At 46.7% G+C, this 19,927-nt stretch overlaps 1 protein-coding gene across 3 annotated transcripts; it reads right to left on the bottom strand.

Moving 5' to 3' along the window:
* Nucleotides 1-2,916: 2,916 nt before the first annotated feature.
* On the bottom strand, nucleotides 2,917-19,920 carry si:dkey-106n21.1 (solute carrier family 23 member 2). Of its 3 annotated transcripts, none has more exons than XM_057051212.1 (12): nucleotides 19,586-19,919; nucleotides 16,268-16,414; nucleotides 14,950-15,107; nucleotides 13,757-13,931; nucleotides 12,754-12,935; nucleotides 12,076-12,193; nucleotides 11,845-12,001; nucleotides 10,908-11,161; nucleotides 8,200-8,364; nucleotides 6,889-6,997; nucleotides 4,607-4,702; nucleotides 2,917-4,538 (listed from the first exon to the last, which is right to left on the bottom strand). In XM_057051212.1, the coding sequence occupies exons 1-12, from the start codon at nucleotides 19,874-19,876 to the stop codon at nucleotides 4,348-4,350; spliced, it is 2,043 nt and encodes a 680-aa protein (XP_056907192.1). In that variant the 5' UTR covers nucleotides 19,877-19,919; the 3' UTR covers nucleotides 2,917-4,347. The 3 variants fall into 3 exon arrangements, with proteins under 3 accessions (XP_056907192.1, XP_056907194.1, XP_056907193.1); XM_057051214.1 differs by lacking the exon at nucleotides 19,586-19,919 and adding an exon at nucleotides 19,146-19,276; XM_057051213.1 differs by lacking the exons at nucleotides 2,917-4,538; nucleotides 4,607-4,702 and adding an exon at nucleotides 6,109-6,822 and having other exon boundaries at nucleotides 19,586-19,920.
* Between the last annotated feature and the right edge of the window lie 7 nt (nucleotides 19,921-19,927).

Here is a 19,927-nt window from a genome sequence, read left to right as displayed (position 1 = left end):
AAACCTTCAAGCACAACACGAGCCGCCCACAGGTGCATTGGAGAGTTCTGACTTTAAGTTTACTTGAGAGTTACAAGAGATGAAATATGTAGCAGAGATTATTTTGGGTTGGGATGAAACCATGCAAGTCTGCATGAGTGGTGCAGATCCAGGAAGAGTCACGTTTCCAGTGGATACCGAAACCCAGTGCAGGATAATACCCTGACAGACTTTCTCTAATACCTCAAGTTCAGAACATTGGGTCTGAAGGTGCCTCTTCACTTAATGAAGACTTGCATCTGTCCATACGACTCCATCCTGATTAGAATTTAGTAATCCTGTTAGAATTTGTGCCAACTGTACCACATGGCTAGACAGCCATTTTCAGATTATATCAGTACAACTGGTTTGTGGGGCTTCTCAGGCCTGGCACTGGTTCCAGCCACATGGCTACAACATGCTGGCCTCATTGTGTGTGTCCCACTTTACCTGTTCTGCTTATTTTACTGGCCCCAGACTGGTCATTGTCCAGTCCTGTGTTAGTACAGTACTTGTCCAATGTCCCCCAAGTCTGGACTCCTGAATAGCATCTGAGATTAAACATAATAACAGAAAGCCACCAATGGTGCAAGATCCAATCAAGCTTCAAATCACCCTACATTTGACTCTAAAGAACTTCTTTTGACGTCATCGTGGTGGCTAACTCTTGGTTGAGGGTTGATGCAGACACGACTATTTGGGACAACTTTATGTGCGACAGAGAACTCAGATTAGGGTTCTGTGTCTTCATCTGAAATTAAGCCATTTCTTAGTGGAGTAGGAATAAAAATATTTCCTCTAGAAGCCATATGCCCTTTGACCTGAGCATTTTGGTCCATCTAATCCTCATACCGGATAATCACAGAAGTAGTGTGGCAAAAATCTGCAGCCAGCTCTCTTTTACCAAATCCACCTGTGTGTTTAAGAGGTGAGCACGAGCCCCTGCACCTCCCCCCCAGTGTGCAGCTTCAAAGAATCTCTGAATACATGTCTCCCAACAAGCTTCAACATCTGCTCAGGCAAGATCACCCTTTAGACCACCGCTCTGGTAACCTAGAGCTAACGCCGCACATTCTGTGAGCTCTTTCCAACTAAACCACCGAACACATCCAACAGCCTCTCGATCCAGAAATTTAAGATTCCTCTGTGGCGTCAGAGCAACGCCAGGTTACTTTGAGGGCTACAGAGCTGTAGTTGATAACATCAGGAGCCACATCCAGCGTGAATGCCCCCACCTGTGGAGGGCCTGGGGAGCACCAGAAGTGCTGGTAGAACCTTAAAGTCAGCATAAAGTCACGGGATGAATCCTGTGAGAGTTTCCTGCCGTCGAGACGTCTGCTGTTGCTAAAAGATCGATTTTTTCATGACTGAGCTCTGCCCTCGTCTGTTCACGTTGTTCAGAGCCCATTCACATCAGATCTCTGCTGCAAAGTCAATCGGCCTTTTTAACAAAATATGAAAAAAAAGTGACAACCCCCCACTCTACAGTACGGAAGGTGCCCGTGTGCTGGCGAGTCTTTATTTGTCTGCCTGGAAATGGCGATTCCCCACTTTATCAGAGTGATCGATCTATTGATGTTGCTCTGCTGAGCAGACATAAGAGGCCTGAAAACCACAAACAAGTCGTTGCTCTTGTTTTCATCCATCAAACTGCTCCTGGAAAAGAAGAATTCCTGACTCCAGCATGAAGGGGGTAAATACCTGAGGGAATTAAACCTGGGACATTTATTTGATGTCCCTTATCAGCAGATTAAAGCCTAAAGATGTTCTAGTCACCCAAAATGTCCAGTAGGCACAGATAAATCTAATCTTCACTGTCATGGTTGCTGTCGAGTCTAATCCCGAGACAGGAGGATTTTCAGTCCTGCAGAAAAGAAAAGCCAGTCAAAACACCAGTAAAACTTAAAAGCTATTATTTTAGGGCCTATTGGGGCTGCAAACCCACACCGTGTATAATGCATTTTTGACACGAGATTCAACTCAGTTGAGCCTTTGACTCTGTAAAGCTACCGGTAATCCAAGAACTTCCATTAACACAGCTAAGCTTCTCCTTAGCCAATATAGCCAGTTGGCTCCTTCATTTCCCATTTAAAATCTTCAGCACATTATTTAGCGCAGCCGCACTCATCCGGCACCTTAAAGTTGAACTGGTTGGATGTGCAGCAGAACAGGACGATAGTCCACCTATACCGGAGGTGACGTAGCTGTGCGCGTCGTTTGAAAAAGTGGGGAGTGTCGAGTGGGAGTCATCATCATCAAATCTTCACCATCATCATCCTGCAGCAGCAGTTTGACCGCTGGCGGTCACTTCTGGGTTTTGTTCTGGTGTAAGTCATTTAAAAACAGGCTCTTTGACACGGTGGTGAATTCGCTTTCACGTGTGTGTTACATCGATATCACTGCTTCAGTGACAGTAACCATGACGGCTGCTTCCACGTCTGAAAGCCCCTGTTAGGAGAACCGCTGACACAGTTAACTTCCAGACCGGAATGCTCCGGTTTGGTTAAAAGCTTTCCCTTTGCTGAGCCGTTTGAGCTTCCTCTGATTAATCTGTGCAAATTTTAGCGTTTTTCATCGACCGTGTGTTTGGAACCGTCACAAAGTTGCTTCAAAAGCAGGAAAAGGTCACGTGAGAAACGTGCAGGTTGGGACCAGTGGCGGTGGCCAAGGACAGATGATGGACTCGCCATCTGCTGGATGGATTAGGCAAGTGAGTAATCTCAAATATCTTCTTGGAGATGCGCTTCAGATTGATCAGGACGGCGGTGCACGGCCAACGTGAGAACCGGAGCGCACGTTTATTTTGGTGAAAAGTGGGAGTTTTAACTTAAGGAAGACGTTGGGTCTCGGCAGATCTGAGAGTTTTACACAACGGAAAAAATAACATTTAGAAAAAGATGCATTTCTGATGCATTTTAATAATTATTAGTAATTCAACGATAGTATCAACATTAACATTTTAAAGGCTCTTTTAGAGGTCTTACATGTCTCGTTTTATTTAAAAGGCCTTGTCATATCAGTGATGACCAATATCAGTTCTGATGACCAAACCTTTGTTAGTAGTGATATCAGTGACTTTATTACAGATATCTTGGATTGTGTTGCCTTTAAAATCACATCATATGATGTTAAACTAAGTGATTGTTGCCATGATTTTCTCCTCACGTCTGCTTTATGACCGTCCAGTTGTGGGTAACACGTCACACTCGTGGGGGACCACCACACCTTCGCCACTACAAACATTTCACTGCTTAATATCTTCGAGAAATTTCTCTGTGTCTCTCGTGAACTGATGGAGCCCAGGTTTTTTTCCTTTTGATGTGCGTTTTTGTTCTTCTCGAGCATCAATTTTCACCCCTCGGTCAAAGGTTCAGTAACCTTGAGGTTTGTTCTCCGGTCCACATGTGAGCAGGCAGGTTAACATCTGTCCGCCAGCACCGTCAGCCCCAGAGATTCTTTGGCCGACATGTAAAACATATAAAAACTGAAGGAACACTGGAAAAAGACACTGGCACCAGCTTTCTAATGTACTAGGTAGTTCCATGCATGTGTGGCTACCTCGCTTAAAATAGTTTCCATGGTTAAATTCAAACAGGTCGATAGCACCTACATGGAATTAGGAGCTGCTGTCCAACCACAACCTCTAACCCCCTTTCAACAGTGGTTCTCTGTGCAGCATTCAGTAAAAATAAAGGTCTTTATTCACATTTGGGACTCCTGGGTTCCTGTGCCCATTTGCAGATATGTAGTCAGTAAATCAACCATGTGAGGTGTTGGATTACTGAAGGTCTTAAGGTTATCGCAAGACTTGCTTCAGACCCCGTCCAATGAAAAACTGGACTTTGTAATTCAACCTTCAAACCCTTTTCGGCAGAAAGAGGGGCAATCTGAGCTGGGACTTGACTTTGATCACAGAGGCAAAGAGGATCGGGGCTCTTTTCTGAGACAAGCCAGCTCCATTATGGGAGAAGAGGAGACAGCAGTGAAGATGCTGAATGAGCTGCCTCATGAAGCCATGAGAAGCTCGTGGAGTTGCTCTGTGTCCCAATGGTGTAACTGTCAGCGTTCTTCAACTAACAAGCCTTCATGTTTGAACTGAGGGAGAATAACTACTCAGTGTCGGTGATGTGCATTCTAATGGTCTGAGGCTCCATGAAGTACTTCCTGTCCATAGTACTTCTCATAATCTGAATTATGACCTCACTTTGAGTCTCTGTTGGTCCCATGCTGAGGCTGTATGATAAGAAACACAGGCTTTAGAAAAATGTGTGTGCCATATGTGTGTTTGTCCGGTGGGTTAGCAGCAGAGCTACTATATACGTTAAGATCTCAGTCGCTCAAAGTTCTTTGTTCGGTGTCGTTGTAAGATGGCAAGAAGGGCAGGCGCTGTAACCATCGGAACCGTTTCAGAACAGGTTTGCAAAAAGGGATATCGTAGCTCGAGTGGTCACGGAGCTTCTGCGCGTCCTGGGCCTGGTCCTGGTCCTGCCAGTTACGGATACCTCGCTCTTTATTGGAGCCTGCAAAAGGAAACATTAATAATCAGTGGTGGGGTCGGGGTGGGGGTGGTATAAAAAGCCCTTCAAACCTGGAATAGTGTTGTCCAAGATGAACCCAAAGAATCCTCCAATGAACATGTGTGTTGTGAAGAGCACCACGATCACCTGGTCCAACTCTTTGATTCCTTCCAACAGAGACGATAGTAATGTGCATGTGTTATTACAAAGTTCCTGTCGTTAATTACAAAAACTTCTGCCTCTCGCTGTCACGACTCAACAAATGTTGGAGGATTCTGGGGGACGTAATGACGTCTTGTCCAGGTGTAAGATAGAACACGCCCGAAATTCAACCTTCAAACCCTTTTCGGCAGAAAGAGGGCCGATCTGAGCTGGGACTTGACTTTGATCACAGAGGCAAAGAGGATCTGGGCTCTTTTCTGAGACAAGCCAGCTCCATTATGGGAGAAGAGGAGACAGCAGTGAAGATGCTGTACGAGCTGCCTCATGAAGCCACGAGAAGCTCGTGGAGTTGCTCTGTGTCCCAATGGTGTAACTGTCAGCGTTCTTCAACTAACAAGCCTTCATGTTTGAACTGTGGGAGACGGCTGACCCCTCTGCCGGTTCATGAAGGCACCATGATGCACGCAGGCACACACAGAGGCAGAAGTCAAAAGTTCAAAATCCCGCTCTGTCCAATCCACGTCCTCCAGCCCCGACGTGCCTGCGCCTCAGATGGGCAAGAGCTGCATTTGTTGACGGCGTCCATTTGTGTGGCACTATCAAGTGTTTAGGCTGGGGGAGAAAAGTTGGGCGCTGGAGTTCTTTATCTGAGCAGAAGAGATTACAGTCAGTGGCCGGGCGCCTTGCCAAGAGGATTGAGTGGTAAGCAGCCTATTCTTGTGAAATCCAGACAAGCCCTCATGCCCAACGCCGAACCTGGGATTAAGAACTTTCCTGGAGACCCTTGCATCACATGACACATGAGATCAAGGTGTTATGTCTGCAGGGAGGACTTGTTTAATCTTACCGATTTCTATAATCCCACATTTTTGATGCTCATAAATTAGAAGTGTTTTTTTTTTTTTAAATAAAAAAGATGAAACATCAGGTGATAGTTTACAATCAGCCTCTGGTTAGAATCAAGATCTCTGGATAGTGATGTTGCCACATATGTGCCTGTACAATGTTCCACAGCTGGGTATATGGTGTATTTAAGCAACAATAAATGATCCATATATTCGTCAATCAACGCTGGAATGTCCTAACTGGAGCGACCCAGCGGCGCCACGACCCAAAGTCTTTGCTCTAAATCACCCAAGAGTCCCTCTTGGGGGGGAGTGGGTTTCCGGCATCTCCTCCAAAATAACTTAATACATCTTAAATTTATGTCAACTGAAATGTTTCTCGTCGCCAGTTTGAAACTAGGCTAAAGGCGAAAGGGAGCAAAGCGTTTGCCATCTGGGCCTTTGGGATTTGAGGCACAACTTGGCCTTAGGAGCTTAGGCTGGCAGAAGCGCTGCCATTTTTACAAGGGTAATCTGTAAGTAGAACAATGTGTACACAGGGCCTCCCACTCACTTTCTGAGACTCCTTTTGTTAATCCGTCTGCTTTAATATCTAACGTTCCAAATATGAAAGACAGCACATTGTTCTGATCTGTAGTTGTCTCCAAAAAGGCCTCCAACACTGCAGATGGGAAACCAACTTCGAGAGAGGTTTCGAATTACCACGTAATCGCTTAATAAGACACAGAAAGGTTCTTACAAAGAGAAAAGAGTCCGAGTCAGGTGACATGGGCCGTGTTCCGATGTTTACGCAGCACAGATGTTTTGAACAGAGCTCTAACTGAATGCGTGTTCTCGTGGAACGCTTATTGGCAAAGCGTTCCACCAATACCTGTTTGGATAAATGAAAGCATTCTGCCACCACCTAGCATTACCAGCTTATACGTGTCACATGCTGGCTGGAGGGTGCCCAGATAAAGTTTGGTATGTGGGCCATTAACTTAGTTTATCAGCAGATATTAGATTTTCTCCAAAAGGGTGGCTTTGATCTGACTGGAGATACGTTGATATGGGCAGCCCAATGGGAACTGCCACGCGTCCTCACTGCTCATGTGCGTCACATGACTGAACACAAAGGTTAGAATATGGGGAATAAACGCTAATCAACGCATTGCTCGTCACTGAGGGCATCTTCTGATCCTCTCACTGATCCTGATTGTGCTCATTCCTCATGGACAACGGGACCCAGCAAAGGGTTTTCTTTAATGTGGAGTAAGTTTAGTGCACTGTCCAAGTCACCCCTAAAACACATAAATGACATTTTAAAAAGACAACAAGAGGTCAGTGAGTGCACAACTGAACATCACCTGTGTCAATAATCCCTGGATTGGACTGAAACCAAGACGGTAAAACTAGCCCGCTGAAGGTAGAGAAACCCAGGATGAGGAGGTTACGGGATGAGTTCAGATCCACGTACTGAAGGGAAAAGAAAGAAGAGTAAAAGAGGTTTTCTTCATCCATCCTGCTTACTGGTTTTACATTTATAGAGGCAATGTCACCATCTTCATGTTGTTTGGGCCCACACTGCTGCTGGATCAGAGGTCGGAGGATCACAGATCGCCTCGTCTGGGTGCGTTAATGAGTCTGTTTTGTGCCAATTTTCATTTTACACCTCTGACGAATTTATCTATCAACTTGTGGAATCATCAAGAAGTGTAAACTCTTAACACCTTTATGACTCACAAATGGAGAGGTTTGAGGAGAAAAGAACAGGTTTTGGGTGGTTTTAACGAGCGCCTGTACATTAGGCACAGACACTGAAAGGTCTGGTGCACAGCAAACCGCATTAAAAGTGACCTTAGCTGTCCAGGATGTCCATTTCCTGGAGAACCAATCAATGACTTAAAGAGCATTATAGTCCTTCAAAGGCCAACATGTAGGATTTAGGGACATCTACTGGTGTATTTTAAAACCCAAAACGGACTTATTTCCCCTCAACTCAGCCTAGAACGAGCTGGCATTGCAAAAAAAAAAAAGTAAAATAAAAGAATGGGAAATCTTCTATATCACACCCTTCAATGGAAACCCCTCTGGCTCTTCCCAGTTAATCTGAGTGAGTTATCCTACCGGGACCACAGTTAACCGGCTGTGCAGGAGGGATTAGAGCAGATTACCACAGCCAATTATATCAAAACAGCACCAACAAGCCCTTTCCAGTTGGTCCAGTCCACCTTTTCTTTGTCATTTATCTGATTACAATGCTTTCCTACCCTAACCTCAAACCCCCTAAAATCATGTGGGGCTTTTGTAGGTAATTAACACAAGCTTGTTTGGCCTTTCTTCCCTTTTTGGTTTTATGGATTTATTTATTTTACCCTAATAACAGTAGTTATTGTTTCACCATACAAGCGAGGGGCCGGATGCTGTCACAGAGTTGGCTGAGAGTCAGCTGGCAGCAAAGATCTGCATCCAAACTGGACTTGGGCCACGTGAACACACGGTGAACACGCGGTGAACACGCCACGCATGTCTGTCAGCGTCTTCACATGTCATCCTTTGAGCTTTCTTACATCTTCTGTCAGAAATTAATTGGTCATGACATAATCCAGGCCGAGGCCAGAGCGCTTCAGATTTACATTAAATTAAAAGAGTCTGCACCATTAATAAGAAGTGTTTACCTGCAGGTTGGATATTCCCACAGCTGCGATCATTCCGAACATAACGAGGAACATCCCTCCGATAACAGGCTCTGGAATGGTAATGAAAACGGCTCCGAATTTTCCAAAGATTCCCAGAATCAGCATGAGAACTCCAGTCATCTGGAGGACCAGTCTGCTGCCCACCTGCCATGGATCAGGAGAATACATCCAATTCATATTTATATATTTATTTAATGGATAAAATCTTTAAAGTGTGATTGATGACAGCTCCCCTGCATGGAGAGTTACTCCGTGATGGTCTCTGGTTGCTTTTTTAACAACTCCACCCTGAATTTATGCCACTACGCAACACAAACTACCCAGGTCAGATGATGAATTACCGTAGTTTATCGAGCCAATGATGCCAGGTATCTAAAGGGGGTCAAAGGGACTCTAAATACTGAGGTTTCCCCTCCCCCCCAGGGGACGTGGGAGGGTCCCGCTCTAAAGGGTTCATATGCAAAATGTGATTACGTCACATCAGAGTCAGGTTGCACAAACTTCCTGTTTCTCTGTCTCTACGATAGTAAAGTTGGGTCCACATGGCTGCGTATTGCTCCACCAGATCCTCCAGTAATCCTGTCTTAAGCCAGTGTTAGAAATGTTAGAAAGTGAGAGATCAGCCTGGTCCATAAATCAGCCTGTATGGCGTCAACGCGCCACAGACATCAGGGCATCGCATCATGACTGCTTTATAGCGTGAACATACCGTTCTAGGGAAATACTGTACATGCTGGAAACAGTTAATACTTCAATCCACTAACAGTCTCCAGTTTAGCAAGACTCTCAGGTATTTTAACTCAAGCATCCTGTTCTCTCATTGGCTGATGGATTTTCATGATTGTGTTGTACATTCATCGTACAGGCGGCTCTCAGACAGAGAAGCAGGACCACTTAAAAACCCAGCAGTCTAACACGTGGCGCTTAAACAACAGCCCAGAAAGTCCAGCAGAACACAGAGGCCAATCTGACAGCACGCGCGTGTGACTCTGCCGCCTAAATCCTGTGGCTGATTACAGGTGAGTGGCTGCAGGTGTGGAGACGACGGCCGACAGGTGAGGGAGGGGAAAGATAATGACATGAAGACACAATGAGCAGAGAAGCATTATTGATCTCAGCTGTGCAACTAAAGATCTCGACCAGATGGAAGAGATAACAGCTAGATAGAGGTGATCTGCATATTAGTCATTCCTTTTGGATTGGATTGAACATTTTCTTCAAATTTCACGAGACGCTTATTTTAATGGAGTGAACATTCCAGGAAAAATTACTGCTGTATATAAGCACCATGTCCACCTCCTGGAATGGGCCCTAAAATGGTGTATGGCTCTATTGTGTAAAATATCAATCACTTTGGACTTGTTTAATCCCCACAGCCACGCGGGGGGGAGAGAGCATCAAACAACTGACTAGATTAACCCAGATCAAAGAGTCACTCAATCAAAACCAATCACTAACCAGACCATTGATGTCTGCACAGGCAGCTTTTGTGCAGAGCTTCATCTATAATGGTGGTAGTTAATCGCAGTGTAAACACTTCCCCCTATTTCAGCTGCTACTTTTGGATTCATTTCTAAGTTAGCAGTCAGTGAGCGACCGTTTATGTTTCAACCACGCTGATGGTGCATGAGTGTGACGAGCAGGTCCAGCTGACCCAGCTCTGCTGTTCCACCTCATTAAGCCTCCATTCACACCAGCAGGTTGGGTCATGTGCTAATCTACGCACAGATTACTTTAAAGCCCGTGTGGCTTTGGTTTTCTTTAAATATGGTGGAAACAAAGAACAAACGTACATCAGTGTGCACAACCTGGTAACCAAGGGCCTGGAAACAGGTTTCAGTCTGACGTGTTTTTGAGGATTCCTCCTTAGTACTCGACCAATGTGCAGAAGTGTTTCCCAGAATATGTTGCAACAAAAACAGCAGCAGCTCTTCCCTTTCATTAATGAGAACCTTTCAGTAATTGGTTCCACCGCCGGCAGCGAGCCACCAACGGCTGCACAGAACAACCCTAGAGCGCCCAAACAATGGGCACCTGTAAACATGTGTCAAACGACTGTAATTACGACGTCTGGGAAAACCAATCTGACGGATTGTTCTTGACTGCTCAGGTGTCACGCTATAACTGCCGACACATTAATTTTACCTTTTGTGTTGAACATTTTTTCAGTTGCTCCATTAAAACTGCGAGAACACGAGTGTGTTCCACAGGTTTACTCCTGCACCCCACCGTGACCCCGCCTCATTGTTCAATGTCACAGCCGTTCGATTTTAATATAGAATTTTTTTAAGAAAACAAAATCCTTCTGCCGGGGCAGGCATGAATATATGTCAGCGCTCTGCTCGTGCCAGTAGCATTCCTTTAGTCTGTCTCCTTCACTTTTATCAAGGTCAGGTGTCCTCATGGCTTTGATTAAAGTAGCTGCGCTGCTTCGATGCACTTTGCTTCACTCTTCACTCTCTTTTCTGCTGATTTTGATTGCTTAAACTACTCCACGTTGCCCCCTCCCCCCCCGCCAGCATTTGCTAAGTGCTGTAACTCGTGATCCTGGAAATATTCCGTCTTTGCACCCTTGATTAGCTGCATAATGAAAGTTTGTGAGTTGCGGAACATCAGTGCCCTTGAGCTTTTTTGTAGAAGGATGGCTGATCTCCAGGTTCCGACACTCCCTCATGTACTAAATGTACCTTGGTGATGCCAAGAGCTGCGATGTTCTGGCTGTAGGAGGTGGTGCCGTTCCCAGTCCCCCACAGGGCCGCCAGGATGCAGCCGATGCCCTCCATGGCTATACCCCTGTTTATGGCGTGGTTTGGCGGAGGGGGGGCACCAGACAAGCGAGCGCAGGCGTAGTAATCACCGATGGATTCCATGGTGGACGCTAAGACGCCCGCCGTCATACCCAGCACGGAAGACACGCTCACCGTCGGCGCTCCCCATTGACCTGCGGGGAAACAAGAGGCCGGACCAAAATAACCAAAACTCCAGTCGGAATGCACCCGAGGAGCATCGCTATTTATATTAAAGGGAAAAAATTCACCCATAAAGCTTTGAGGAATTTGGGTGCTGCAGTCTGCCAAGCCAAAATTATGAGCAAGGCAATTAAAGTTCTGTAATAAAAGTCTGACTCAGTGACACCACTTGTGAAGATTCCTCTTCATTCAAAGAGCTGAAATTAACACAAACACCAAAACCCAAACCTGTTATTTGACTTCCAAAATTAGTCATTTGAATGTTCTTCAGTCATGAAGAAACACAGTTTAATGTATTTACACCCCAGTTTGAGAGGAATTAGACTTGGAAAAAACGTCTACATTATATTGTTTTTAAGGATTTCCTTGAAATTGTGGGAGAAATTTAGAAAATAAATGTAAATTATTGCTGGATGTATATAGAAATCTTCATATTTTTGTTATCATTTAAAGGGCCCAGTACACTTTAAGCCAGGTAGTCATGCTCCAAAGCGTCTTCTGAGGGTCTGGCAGACATTAAAATGAGCAAATTTTAATTTGCTCTCAGGAAATATCTGCAGGATCTTGAGTATCTATGTGAAATCTAGCTGAAATGCAGCCAAGTTTGAACTCTTGCATAGCCTGAAGCAAAACATGTTCATTCCAGTGAACCTACCAGGGTATGGCACGTAGAACCAGGGAGAGTCGGTCACAGCGTGGATGTTGATATCGGTCCTGGCCAAAAAGCCATACTGCTCAGGTGTGGAGGGAAAGACCTCGAAGATGGTGAGTAGGAAACAGAGCAGCCAGGCTCCACACATGCCAAAGAGAGCCTGGAAGAGAGCGCCTCATGTGTGCCAGATACTGAAACATGAAGGTATCTTTGTTAAGCTGGACAGCGACTTACAGAGAACAGTTTGAAGAGAGGATACTGGAAAATCTTCCACTTTTTATCCTTATAGGCAATCATTGGGACGTCGACTTTGCTGAGATACTGAGAGAACAGGAGGATGAGACAGACGGTTCTGAAGAAAACAGGAGAATCAGAGGTCACCATCATCTCCAGGGTTGGCACCATGATCCAACTCCCCCTTTCTGCAGCACCAGTATGACTAACATTTGACATTTGATGATCTCTAAAGGTCTGTGTTCTGTCTCCTTTAGGACTTTTGACAGAACCCCTTTGTTTACATCCTCTCAATCTGAAACATGTGCACCAGTAATGATGCGTACACGTGTGATTTGAACCCCGTGCAAATATTGGCTTCCATTTGTTGGCCCTGTTATAGTTAGCCTGTACTGCCATCTCGATCCTCCCCGGCACCCACTGCCTCCCCTCCCCTCCCCCCACAGCTCTGTCTCCATCGTCATTGCGCGACTTAATACGTACTTCCCTTTTATTTCCCTTTTATTTGAAAAAAAAAAAGGATTTTAACGGGTTGAAACTAAAGAAAAGGAAGTAAGTGGACAAATTTCCAGCTTCCATTTCTTTAGATGATCCTGAAGAGCAGAGGGTGAAGCATTAAAGAGTCACGCTAAGCTCCGACACTCTCGACCACGGTGGCCTAAACCAGCAACGACTTACAGAGCCGCTATTCCCCAGTGAGTCCCACACTTCTTTCCAGCCTCGATGAACAGCGAGAGGCCGATGAGATTGATGGTGGGTGCGATGGCCAGCGGGCCGATGAATCTGAGCACAAGACCCACCAGCCCGGAAAAACCCATCAGGAGCTGGAGCAGAGAGGACACCAGGATGGCTCCCTGGATCTGGGGGCGACACGCGACAATTCAGAACAGATTCTTGGCTGAGAGGCTCTAAAACAGAGGAGGAACCTAAAAACCCCTCCAGGACGCAGAGGTCTCATCAGAATTATTGCTCCTCTCTCCTCCCCTCCTCTCCTGCAGGTTGCATGTTGACCTCGGCCCTCAAATACCCCCAGATTAACACATAACCCTAATTCTCTATTTTCTTGAGGTTTTACCTCATTAAAACACTCACAGGTTTGTTCACCCCCAAATGCAAGTAGTTGGAATCCCAACGGCTGGTTCTGACCTCTACGTGAGTTTTTGAAGCCGCTTTGGTTGGTTGGATCTGAATATACATTAAGTTGTTTTATACCAGAAGATTTTTTGTAAGTCTTTGAAATTTTTTTCCTAAAAGCTCAAAATCTGGGGGAATAATTTAGAGTAATGCTCATTTTTAGGTTTTAAGTAGTTCAAGATGCTGATTATTTTTTGGATTTTTTTTTTAAGTATATGTTCCTCAGGAGTGGGTCCAGGAACGCCGAGTAACAGCTGTAACGTATATATCACCTTCTGAATCCGGCCTCACAACACCGTAAACACGTCAGCCTTGGGGTCTCGAGTTGAGTGCTAAAAACAAAGGTTCTCATCAAAGCACTCACACCGCAGAGCCTAAAACCATCTAATCATTTAATCAATGTGATTCAGGCTCTCTAGGCCCTCAGCCCCCCGCCCCCGCAACCGAACCCTCGTCGGTTTTGAAGATGCCCTTAGTCGTCTTCTAAACTAATGAGTCTCTTGTAGCTGAAGGTAAAGGTTCATGTCCTGGCCTAAGGTCCAAATACCTCACGCATCCGTGACATCCAGACCTCGTCGGGGTTTCCTCCCACCACAGAACTGGTGCTGTTGGGACTCAGGCCCGCGGGTGGACTCTGGTCCGGACACTTCCACTTTGGCAGGGCCAGGATGGCCAGGGTCGGAGTGATGAAGCTGAAGGTGCCACCCTGGAGGATCGGTAACCTGCCACCGTCCGGTCAAGTCAAGGAATTTAAGGTCAGTGGTCTGTTTAGAGCTTGGGCCACAGACAAAGGCGAAAGGGAGGAAACGACCGGCACCTTTGACCTTTTCAATGAGTTATTTGCTTTTCTCCCTGAATGGACGTCACTCAGAACTTTAGTGATTTTACATTGGGAACAGATGAATCAAACAGCTTATCTTTGTTCCTTCGTCTTTAACCCAGTCAAAGTTTGTCTTCAGAACAATTAAAGCAGTTAAAAGGTCTTCGCTTGATTCAATGAAGTGAAAGACGATTTCTCAGGTTAAAGAGAAAAACACGTCTCCACTGGAGAAAGCCTGCAGCTACATCTTTGCAGTAGGCTGCGCCATATATTTTCTATCTATATTTATAGAGGCTGCGTGTGGGAAGGGAAAATACAAAAGTTTAGCATCTTGTCATCATTCAATGCCTCAGAGATCTCACTTTAATCTGGCTCCAAAATGTGTGGGAAGAACTGTCAAACAAAGCTGTTTGCACAGGCATTACTATTACTGCCATGCTGAGGGGCAGGAAAAGGTGTGTGTGTGTGTGTGTGTGTGTGTGTGTGTGTGTGTGTGTGTGTGGTGTGTGTGTGTGTGGTGTGTGTGTGTGTGTGTGTGTGAGTGTGTGTGTGTGTGTGTGTGAGTGAGAGAGAGAGAGAGAGAGAGAGTGTATGACTGATGCAATTCAGAAGGTCTTTTCTTCTGCATCACACACTTCAGAGAAACAAAACGATCTTTCAGGAAGAAATAACTCCAAAGATGTACTCGGGCTAAAGGCTGGTTGCAGGTCTAATACCTTAACCCTATCGGCAGTGTTTGCTGACAGCTAATTATGACACACACGCACACACACACACACACACCCCGCAGGGGTCTCCAGTAAGACAAGTAGGAACTGGATGTGTTTTTACTGCTGAAGGCTCGCGCCCATACACCCAGATGTAACATCAGATGAAACCAAATGCTTATTGCATGTGTTGTTACGTGAAAGGTCACTCACCTCGTTCCAAAGGTTGTTTGCAGCACTGTGCATAATCCCGAAACAAAGAAGATGGTGGAGATGAGCTGACTTTTGGCCACGTTGTTGTCCTTGATGCAGAGCGGCTCAGCCAGGATGAGCGGGATGGCAATGATGCCCCCAAACGCCAGGATGTAATGCTGGGGAAGCCACAAACACAAACACGCTGCAGGAGCCCTTTTTTGATCACAGGAACTCTTTTTTTTACCTTGACAGGTTTCAGCTGCTGTGACGGGACTAAGAACGCCAGGGGCCCCAGACTGGGGATCCCCGCGACCCCGCAGCTGTGATAACAGGAGACTTGGCGCATCGCATCAGGTCTTTAACAAACCACGTTGAGTCCAATGTTTGGATAAATCTGGACCCACATCTTGATGCCAAAAGGTCAAACTTAGAGGTGAGTAAAAGTGGCAGCTCTGCGGCTCCAATTATCTGTTTAATCTATTCAGTTTTCCGCCCCATTCAGGGGGCCGCCACATTTCACCTCTATACCAGACATGTTGCACAACTCCCGCCGTCCTGACAGATGGACCCTGGTGTGTGTGTGCGTGTGTGTGTGTAGGATGATACCAGAAGCAGCAGATATGCCCCTCTCTGGTACAGATATCTTTTCTTTTCTTGGAAAACTTGCACTGTAGGAACACTTGGAGAAAGGTATGGATCCCTGTGGAAGCTGTTTATAGCGACGAAGACGCGGTGGGAAAACACTGAAAGGAGCCTGACGGTTCAGCGACCTTTTGTGTGTGCTCCATTTTTCCTTAAGAAACGGACGCTGTCGACAAGCATATCTGTCACTGCAGGTCGATGACCCACTCTCACAAAGCTCTGAGCTTTTCTACACATAACCAGATGTCACCACACAATCCAAACCAAATATTGCTGGCAAAAGGACACAAACGTGTTCAAAAGTCAAATAAGGGACAGAGCGTATCCTGTTGTCATGCTTGAAATAAGGAAATAACAAATTCACTAGGCTTTTCTCTTCTTTTTTTTTACAGTGTTTGGAACCACTCAGAGTTGTAGGGAAGTGGTGGAACAGCAGAACTCTGATGTCTGAAATCAGCTTTGTGTTCTCTGGGAACCTTTCTGAACACCAGCAGCGCCACATGTATTTGTTTGACCTTTTATTGCCCCTCTGACCTTTTGGTACTGGAGCGTTTCTCTTTGCCAAACTCTCCTGAAAGGTGGAGATTTGGAGCACGGCTCCAGCTACCAGATCTGTGACGCCACAGTGATGCCGCGTCACGCCGTCAGAAAGGAGTGTAAATGGCCACGAGGGCTTGTGTGACATCTGGTGTACCTGGAACCCCAGCAGGATGCACAGGTACCAGGGCGGCCTGTCGTTGAGGGAGTACACCAGATCTTTGTCCGTGTTCTCCTCCGTGGTCTCATTCTGCAGATCGCTGATGTCCATACTCAGGTGTGGCAGGTCATTGTTGTCTTTTTCCTTGGAATAAAACACAGCAAGAACAGATGCTGAATTATGGGTAAGTTGTGATCATTCTGGCAGCTGCCAATCTGTTGTTGTTGTTGTTGTTTTTACAGAGCAGAGGAAGCATGAGGGAAAAGCTCTTCAGCTCCAACATTGTGGTCCCCGCTGCAGCTCCAGAGGAATTATGCTCCTGCTTCTTTGTTTAAACCAGGGTCAGTAACTCTGAGTTCAATGACAACAGGAACTGAAATCTAAATTTAACTTTTCATTGTTGTGAAGCACTTTGGGTGACTGGGAAGTCCAGCTTGACTTTACACCACAAATATTTCCCACGATGCTGTCATTGTTGTTCTAAGCGGCTCGTAATGATGCAGCAAAGACATTCAGAGGCAGCTTTTCAGTTTTCAGCCAAAGGTCCCGCAGCCTGCTGTGGTGTCCAGTCCCGCAGCACTTGCGTGAGCTCCCTGCAGCCATCACACACGTTTGCTGCCATCTAGTGGTCGAATAGGGAAAATGCAGCTGCAGGAGTAAAAGGACGTGAACGTTCACGTATTCATCACATCTGAGGGCTCCACAAACGGCAGCTACAACATTTTCTCTTGTTTCACTACAGAAATGTATTAATTTATCTTATTTGACTGCAGAGAATGCGACAGAGTTGGTTTATTTATGCATGTTTCTGATGTCACCAAATCTTTTTCCTTTTCTCAGCTGTTTCCTGCCTGAGCATGATGATTCTAAAGGTTGTTTCTTCTCCATCTGGAGCAGGTCAGACGGGAAGCTGCTGTGGTGCCGACCTTTGACCCTTTGTCTTTACTCCAACAAACCTGAATGTGACCCCCTTTGGCTTCGCCCCAGGAAATATGAATGTCATTTATGACAACAGGAGATCTGTTCACAGGCGACCAAACAATGGAGGCTGTGAGGAGAAAACGCAGCCGTATCCAGTTGGTGTTGGGTGTTTGAGGACCGGAAAACCTTCTGGGACACGTGAAGCTGCACGCGGAAGAAGTTCTCAGCCTGGAAGTTCCATGAAACGGACTCAATAAAGAGAAATCACAGCGCTCTCGTAGCGGGTTCCTCAGCTTCCTGCGCTCTGCTTGAGTACACCAGTAAACACCTGGATTATGATTAAAGAGCTGACATTAAAGGCTCCATCCCTCCATCAAAGACCATCATTTCACTCTATTACAAACATCAGTAATAGAGGGTTGAACGGCCCCTCCCACAGGGCAAAGTCAGGCTTCGTGTCTCATCAGACATCATCCAGTTTTCTGCATCAGTGTGAGCTTCTGTGGTGAAGCTCTAATTCAAAAAGTAGAACCATAAATCGCGCTAAATCTACGTTTGAAGCTGTTGCTTTCAAATTCTGTTGGACAAACTGGCGAATGTGGGTCCAAAGTTTCTTTTTTATTTTGTCCAAATACTAATAATTGGTAGGTGGGAGCTCCGTCTGTCGGGAACTGGGCTGAGAAGCGGAGGGTTCTTGGTTCGAGCCCCGGTGCAAACATAACATGGAAGGTGTTCTGGTAGTTGGGGGAGCTGCCAGAGCACCAAGGTACCCTTGAGCAAGGTACCACAGGGCTCACACAGGGCCTGCCTCGGTGGTCAACAGCGGACCGGAACACGCACGCATCATGGGGAAATGGAGCCAGACCGGAACCAGAAAACCGTAACCGTGGCAAACTGCCGTGGCCCTCAGCATCACAGCCTCACGTGCGCGTGAGTGTGGTTAACGTGGAGCCATGCGGCTCCGTCTGGCGTCATGTGCTGAACGGATCAACGCTTCAGGCTGCCAGGATGATCATCGGACCGGTCCGGTCAGCCACAAAACCAAGGAGGGGACATTTCGGATGCGGCTCTGCCAGGTCCCAAAGGAGCCGCTCAAGTTGGAGGAACTTTAGGTGCCTCTGAGTGAAGGAGGTCAGGAGAGAAGGAGAGAGGAGTTCATCAAATCTTTCTCTTTTCCCTGTTTTTCCAGCGCTCTCACAGGAAGAGCTGCCCATCACTAATTAACCCGTCAGACCTTTGGTCAGCTCAAGCCTGCAGAGAAAACAGGCTGCAAACTGAACTTTACACTTCTCAAGATGCATTCGTCCGCTAAAGCGTTGCTGTCTGAGTGTGACGGAGCTACACCGTCGCAGCAGCGCAGCAGCACAGCAGCACCAGTGGCGGCGCGCCAGGCAGAGAGAGGAGGTGGCAGGAAGTGAAGCTTTCGTGGTCATGAAGCTGTTCTTTGTCTCTGGAGACACACCTGTACCCTGGGAGATACCTGAAACCTAAAATCACCCCCGCCCAACACACACACACACACACACACACACACACACACACACACACACACACACACCCAAAACAACGGTCCAATTGTGTTAGGCTTAGATCCACTCAGATGTGTCCGTCCATCCAAGCTGAGCTTCCTTCAGAGAATCACTGTAAAGTTTTACGCTCAGAATTTAGCTCCTAATTTTGCACACGGGTCACAAATGAAACAATGAAAGTGCTTTTGCTTTGAAATTAACGGTGCATTTTGTGGGCAGCAAAGGGCTTAAAGGGCTCTTGTGAAATCGCCTCACGTGTTTTAAAGCCCCAGAGTGAATTGAAAACTCTTAATCTGCGCGGCAGAGTCGGCCAGCTCCAACCATCGGTTAAATATCCAAATCCTGGGTCAACATCTTTGAATTCTTTGTGCGCCCTAAGTCCCTCGCTTGGCTCCGGAATCTGAGTGTCAGGTTCTTTTCAATACCTGGATCAGAATGATAAATAGGAGGCTGCGTCTCGTGCGTTGACATGTCCTCACATCTGCCTTCAACCAAAACCCGATGCTCCTACGTCAATAAATTCTTCCGTTGCTTTGGATGTGAAGGGTGAAGCAGAGGCGGGAAGCGCCGTGCGCGGCCCAGCTGTGTACACGTTCACACCCCGTGAGGCCGGAGCTGTTTGTGGTACAAACCACACGTCCCACATTCTTCATGCCTTCATCCAGGTTCGCTTTCTTGCCCAACATTCGAACAAAGGCTTCCATTCAGCTTTGATGGCTCTTTCATCCGTCCCGTCCCGGCACGGGCTGCCCGTCGGCGCCCTAGAGCCCTCCGTCCGCTCCTGCGGCACACTTTGGACCCTCTTCACATTCCTCGCTGGTTGATGTTTACAGCACTGACAGAGACGGTTTGAGGAGACACTCACCACAAACGCAGGGTTGACCTTCCCCGAATCCCCGAATCCCAGTTCCATCTCCGTAGCAGGATGCATTCTGGAGCCAAGGCGCACGCCGGATCCAGACCTGTGAGCGAGGCGAGGGCGGACGGGACACTGCGGGCCGGCGGGGGGGTGTTGGAGGGCGACTCGCTGGTCTCCTCCTGGGCTCTGCAGCTCTGCTACACAAACTGTAGGTTTTATTGACTGACTTGTCGTCATGTGCTCGCTGTTGTGTGACCAGGAATCCTGTGAGGCACATTTACCGCACAAGTCTCTCATTCGTCACTCCCATTTCAACCGTCTTCCCGTGTCAGAACTTTGGATATGGAG

The sequence above is a fragment of the Takifugu flavidus genome, chromosome 13 (assembly GCF_003711565.1).
Source record: "Takifugu flavidus isolate HTHZ2018 chromosome 13, ASM371156v2, whole genome shotgun sequence".
Lineage (NCBI taxonomy): Eukaryota > Metazoa > Chordata > Actinopteri > Tetraodontiformes > Tetraodontidae > Takifugu > Takifugu flavidus.
The sequence above is the reverse complement of the archived record's forward strand: the minus strand, read 5'-3'. Positions and strand labels throughout refer to the sequence as shown.